Source organism: Mus caroli, unplaced genomic scaffold (genome assembly GCF_978045245.1).
Source record: "Mus caroli unplaced genomic scaffold, Mus_caroli_1 scaffold_13, whole genome shotgun sequence".
In the NCBI taxonomy this organism is placed as follows: domain Eukaryota; kingdom Metazoa; phylum Chordata; class Mammalia; order Rodentia; family Muridae; genus Mus; species Mus caroli.
Window position 1 is genome coordinate 7,170,971 of NW_028227268.1, and position 6,452 is coordinate 7,177,422.

The 6,452-nt window shown below is 47.6% G+C and overlaps 1 protein-coding gene across 1 annotated transcript; it reads left to right on the top strand.

Moving 5' to 3' along the window:
• The first annotated feature begins 1,797 nt into the window (after positions 1-1,797).
• LOC110306095 (CMRF35-like molecule 6) lies at positions 1,798-6,176 on the top strand. Its single transcript, XM_029484143.2, has 4 exons — positions 1,798-1,870; positions 2,302-2,649; positions 4,580-4,700; positions 5,897-6,176. Exons 1-4 carry the CDS (start codon positions 1,798-1,800, stop codon positions 6,042-6,044), a joined length of 690 nt encoding a protein of 229 aa, XP_029340003.1. The 3' UTR covers positions 6,045-6,176.
• The last annotated feature ends 276 nt before the right edge of the window (positions 6,177-6,452 follow it).

The following is a 6,452-nucleotide window of genomic DNA, read 5'->3' on the forward strand; positions in this document are numbered from 1 at the left end:
ACTCTCTCAGTCTCTCTCTCTGCTCCCGCTCATCTGTCATCTCTCTCTCTTTCTCACCTCTCTCTGCCTTTCTTTCTCTGCCTGAAAATCAGGATGTCATTCTGCTGTCTCCAGGACCATACCTGCCATGTTTGCCACCATGCTGACCATGATAACAATGAACCAAGCCTCTGAAAGTGCAAGCCAGCCCTGGTTAAATGTTTTCTCTTATACTAGCTGCTGTGGTCATGGTGTGTCCTCACAGCAATAGACCAGTGATTAGACACAGAGAGCAAGCAGTGACCATGCCTTAGAGTCCTGAGTGAATACAAAAAGTGGTTTCTGAGCTCTTGTTGATCTGATATTCTGTAGAGCATAAAGAAACAGTGGACATAGAAAAATGCAGGCAGATACCCTGATGGTCAATCAGTGAGAGCCAAGAGAATAATACAGTGAGAGAACATCTGCATTCTGTGTTAGTAGGGAAAACATCTGCATTCTGTGTCAATGGGGATTGGAAGTGAGTGGAATAAGGATTGTGCTCAGGAATGAACCCAGGAGAGTCCAAACCCAGCAAACCTTAAGTGTAAAGGTCCCCTCAAAATGTCACCACAGCCTGCGGATATGGCTGTAGATCAGAGGGGTGTCGGTACCTCTACGGTCAGGTGGCTCACCAGGCTCTCAGACTCCCCTTTTCCCTTCTTCCCCAACATGAAAGGGAAGTGGATGGCCAGCACTTGGAAACTGAGTCATCAGAAAGGAGAGATCTGAGATCATTCTTCCATTCTGCCACACAGCACCTATCCCAAATCATATCCATGTCTAGATATGGAGCCCAGAGACACAAGAAGAGAGAGCTGTCATGCATGGTGGTTCCCATCTAGGTCTGGCACTCAAGGGATGGGAGATTTCTCTGAGTTCAAGGTTAGCTTCAGCTAAATACTGCATTTGAGCCCAGGTTGGGCTGCAGTGTGAGATACTGTCTCAAATAATCAGGGCTGTGAATGCATCTTAGTTGGCAGAGAGCTTGTCTAGCATGCGCAGAGCCCTCCCTGGGTTCAATCCTGAGCACAGCATGGATGGGCTGTGGTGACAAACACCATAAACTGCTGGACTCAGGAGTTGGAGGTAGGAGGAACAGTTCAAGGTCCTCCTTACCTACATAGAGGCCATCCTAGGATAGCAATTCTGCCACAGAAAAATAACAAACCAAACAGAATAAGACAAGATTAGAGAAAGCTGTGACCTACAGGTCTGAACTCTTTGTGGGGACACAGCACCCAGACAAATTCTAATTAAGGGATCGGGTCACAGCATGACCTTGACCAGCAGTGTGAACTCGGAAATGGTCCTAGACACCCCAAGGAGTAAGAGTGCCCTATAATCTGATATTTGGAAGGAAGTGATTGCTCTATGGTCACACAGTTAGAGCAACAGAATGGCACCTTTCCAATCCACCCAGGAAGGGGCTTCTCACAGAGGGTGGTCAACCTGACCAGAAACGGAAATGCTCCCCAGGCCACTGGCAGGAGGGTTGAAGCTCTTGGGTAAAGGCTAGGGGACAGATGGCATCATCAGTCCCCAGTCGTGGGTTTCCCCACTTGTTGGGTGTGGTAGGAACCAAAGCCTCTGAGGCCTGGAACATCAACAGAACCCTTCCTGCACCTGTTCATCTGGAGCCTCAGTGAGACCCAGGGACCAGGAAGCAGAGGACAGAAAGGAGAACTAGGCAAGAGGGCATTCTACTGTCTAGAAGGAGACATCTCCTTCTCCTCTCTTGGCCCTGGTGTGGGTGCAAGAGACAGCTAAGCTGAAGAAATGAACCCCAGAGAAATAAGATTGTGGCTGCCTTCAGCTCTGCTACTCTCCCTGGTTTCAGATACGCACGGAGGTAGGTGTATTGAGTGTACTTTAAAGAAGAAATTCTATGGGAGGTGCGAGAGAGGGAAAGAGAGAGAAGCCAACACAGGCAGAGGGGTCTAGAGAGAAGCAGGAAGGGTGGGGTTGGGTGGTATCCAGGACTGGGAGCATCTGCTCCCCAGGGGCTACCAGGTTTCTTTGCACAATACAGTCATGTCTACCACACCTGAGGCAGATTCAGGACAACTGAGAGGGTCACCTGTGATAGTCATTGCTACATAACCATATAATCTATTTATTTTATAATCTCTCTATGACCTCAGTCCTGACTCCTAATCTGACAAAGCCTGTCTCCTTTCTCATGGTTTCCTCAAGACTAGAGGGTTTTCTAAGACCTGACCCAAGGGAAGACTTCCTACTACCCAGCTGTCAGGGTGCAGAATTGAGATTTGTGTTTTCCAGGCCATTTCCCCGTGCGTGGTCCCAGCAATGTCACAGGCACTGTGGGGGAGTCGCTCAGTGTATCCTGTCAGTATGAGGAGAAATTAAAAACTAAAAACAAAATCTGGTGCAGATTGAAACCTAATTTAGTGTGTAAAGATATTGTCAAGACCAGTGGCTCAGAAGAAGCTAGGAATGGCCGAGTGACCATCAGGGACCATCCAGACAACCTCACCTTCACAGTGACCTTGGAGAACCTCACCCTGGAGGATGCAGGCACCTACAAGTGTGCGGTGGATATAAGATTTTTTTATGATGCCTACTTATGGATCGGTAATTCCTTCAAGGTTGAGTTGTTCGTGGTCCCAGGTAAGCCTCCCTCCTGCCAGGGCAGCCTGAGTCCAGGCCTACCATTCCCTTATGGAAGAAGGAAGCCAGGAACGTCATCATGCTGAACTTGGCTAGTGAGAGATTCAGGACAGGGAGTGTGAGTGCACACGTGCCTCTGTGAGAGCATGTGTGGTACGTGTGATACTATATGTACACCAGTACATGTGTGTGCGCACACAGGCACAGTGGGGACCTGTGTCCTTAGAAACGACTTTATTATTTTATTTATTTGTTTGCTTGTTCATGTATTTGTTTCTAGGGGACTTCCCTTGGTGTGTGTGAGTGAACAGAGAACTTCTGGGGGTCAGTTCTCTGTTTCCACCTTGTAGGTCAAACTCAAGTCATCAGGCTTGGTAAGCAGGGCCTTTCCCCCCTGAGCTATCTCATCAGCCACTGGTGGGGATTCTCTGTGCACCATGGGACAGGTTCAGGCCTGAAACTTTCTAGAAACAGACTCTGAATCACATCACTGGCTCTTTGTGACTTCCTGTCCTGTTAAGACTCAAGTACACTTTCCCAGGTCTCTGGCCCTGTCTCCATTCTCCATAGATGAATGATACCCTAGCTCATCAGCTCCCCTCTCTCAAAGGTGGCTCTGACCTGGGTCAGAGTACACATTTCCCTTCTGGGTACCAGCTTCATCACTGGTTCTGGGACTTCTGAGGGACCACCAGAGACACAAGGAGGAGCCTAGGCAGTCTATGGAGTTTCTCAGTGCCCCAAGGAACCCACTTACCCCCTCCAAGATCCCCTATGTCCCCTCTCCAAGGAACCATTAACTGCTGGAAGAAACTCAGAGAATCCCTCCAAGGTTCCTCTTCTTTGGGCTGAGGGTCAAACAGGACAGAAGACAGGCTTTCAGCTACTTTGCTCTCCAATATTCTCCAAGTTTGTAGTTGATTCTCCTCTAATGGAGCCTCCCATTTTCACAGAAACCAAATTGGTGCATCAGTTTAAGGATTGAGGCAGTGACAGGGACTGAAGGAAAGGGCCCATCCTCTTTGTTAATCCAAGTTTTTCTTTTTCTTTTCTTCCTCCTCCTCCTCCTCCTCCTCTTTCTCTTCCTTCTCCTCTTCTTCCTCTCTCTCCTCCTCCTCCTTCTCCCCTTCCTTTTTATAATTCCTCTTCTTCCTTCTTCTTCTCCTTCTCCTTCTTCATCACCATTACCATCATCATTATTTGAAGAGAGGATCTTGTGTAGCCCAGGTTAACCACTATCTAACTGTGTACTTAGGATACATCTTGAATGCCTGATCTTCCTGTCTGTGCCTCCCCAGCATTGGAATTGCTAGCATTTATCACCATACCCAGCTTCAGGTGCCTGGTCCTCCACTTTGATTTTCCCTTTATATGTTTCACTGAAACCTCCTCTGTGGGATTGTACTGAAGATTGGGAACTTCGATCCCACTGACATCACTACTCTCCAGTAAAGGCCATTCTCCCCAGGGGCCTACACACATCTGCCTTTCTAGAACTTTTCATATCCTCATTCCTCAGAGAAGACTGTCTGGCTGACACTAGGAATGAATGGGCCAGGCAGACATGGAGTCCCACTACCCTGTTTGTCCCCAGAAAGATGGTGGACAAGGAGGCAAAAGGTGTGGCTGAGGCTGGATGGGACCTGTTACTCACTAAGGTCTTGTCACTTAAGACACTTGGGACACTTAAGCTGTCCTCTCTAAGAAAACTGGGTTCATGTTTGCAAATGCCACCCAGACTGCTCACCATGATATGGGCTGGGAAGATAATCCCTGGCCTCACCTGGTTGTCCATGTGGCTGATCTGCTGTCAGGCAGCCATTCACATGCCCCTAGGGACCTGTGTGAAGCAGAGTGACAGAGGCTTTAGAGGGTAAGGCATGGAGTGGAGGTCATGGGAATTGTCTTGTGTTTACATCCTTTGATCCAGTCAAAGGTTCCAGCCCTGGGAACGGTATGAACATTCCGGCGTCCCCCACATCCTCACCAGTGCACACTCAGCCCAACGTGACCACAGACGACACAATTCCTGCTCCCAGCCCTGAGCTTCGGTGAGGAACTGACATCCCTGACACCTTTGGATGGGGAGCAGGGGTCATAGTGAGAGAGCACAGGTGGAACTGTTTGTATCTCCCTCCTATATGGATTTCCCAATCTCGGGCTGACCTGAGAGGGTCTTGTGAGTGCCAGTTGCGATACACAGAAATGACACTCAGATACTGACCTGCTGAGTGACCTAGCTTGCTGCCAAGCGGTTTCTACCTTAACACATCCAGGGCCTAGACAAATGGCTCTGTGGAGATGGGTCTGCTGGTGAAGTACATCTGAGTTTGAGTCACATCACCTACATGAAAAGTCAGCAGGGCAGCACCTACTTGAAATACCAGAGCTGCTGAGGAAGAGACAGGAGAATGCCTGTGACTCACTGACTAGCCAGCATACTTGGCAAGCTGCAGGCTAGTGAGAGATTGTGTCACAAACAAGATAGATGAGATAGATAGGCCAGTTGTGTGGCTCACACCTTGAATCTCAGCACTTGGGAGGCAGAGGCAGGGCAAGCTCTAGGAGTTTAGGGCCAACCTGGATTACATAGTGAATTCCATTCTAGCCAGTGCTGCATAGCAAGGCATGTCTCAGAACAAACACAAAGGGGTGACTCTTGAGGAATGACCAAGGTCATTCCTCTGATGCCCACATTCATGCATATGCATGTGTACCTGCATACACACACATGAGTAAACACACACACACAATTAACTATGTAAAATAATTAAGCCACTAGGAGTGATGACACAAGCCACCCAGTATTTGGGAGGCAAAGGCAGATGGATCTCTATGAGTTTAAGGCCATCTTGGTCTACATAATGAGTTCCAGGCCAGCTAAGGCTACATAATATATTTTTTTAAAAAGTAAGTAATTTAATAAATAAATAAATAAATGCCACCAAAAGAGATGGGAGGAGAGAATTGAGTAGTTAGAAGAGAATTGAGTATGGGTTGGGGAGGAAATTCCTGCACTGTTATAGACCATAGGGGGAGAGGCCCATGGGCTTAGTCTCAAGACAGCAGGTCAGGCCCTCAGTTCAAGACTACTTCTTTGGCTCTGTATTAATCACACTGGTCGTCCTTCTTCTTGTCCTTGCATAGATCTCTGTGGACACAGACCTGGTTAAGAAGCAGTCACATAGCACAGGGCATTATTGTCACCTTCTGGGAAGTGAGCTTACTGTGACTCTGTCCCTTACAGGTCTCTTCTGAGCAGCCCCCACTTCTGGATCCTGGTGTCTCTGAAGTTGCCCCTGTTCCTGAGCATGCTTGGTGCAGTACTCTGGGTGAACAGGCCTCAGAGGTCCTCTGGGGGAAGCAGCTCTTGGCCCTGTTATGAGAACCAGTGAAGTCTGTTGACATCAAGGCCATGTCCCTAGACACAGCTCCTCTAGTGGCCGAGAAGAGCCAGGAAATGTGTATTTTTGAGAATGCTCTGAGACTTTTAGAAGATTCTTTGTGCTGTATTAAACACATAGAGAATTTACCCAATAAACACCTATATATTTAAGTAATTTCGGGCTAGAGAAATGGCTCAATGGTACCAGCTGCTCATCCAAAAGTCCTATATTCAATTCCCAGTAACCCCACGGTGGCTCACAACCATCTGTAAAAAGACCTGATGCCCTCTTCTGGCATGCAGGTGTACATTCAGATGAAACACTCACATAAATAAATAAATAAATAAATAAATAAATAAATAAATAAATAAATAAATCTCTTTAAATAAAATTAAGTAGATTTTTAATTGGATACCT

Excerpts from the sequence above, each read along its gene's own strand:
- LOC110306095 (XM_029484143.2), top strand. The coding sequence starts at position 1,798 with ATGAACCCCAGAGAAATAAGATTGTGGCTGCCTTCAGCTCTGCTACTC. Across the intron at positions 1,871-2,301 it reads GGTTTCAGATACGCACGGAG|GCCATTTCCCCGTGCGTGGT; the intron begins GTAGGTGTATTG and ends TGTGTTTTCCAG. Across the intron at positions 4,701-5,896 it reads GCTCCCAGCCCTGAGCTTCG|GTCTCTTCTGAGCAGCCCCC; the intron begins GTGAGGAACTGA and ends TGTCCCTTACAG.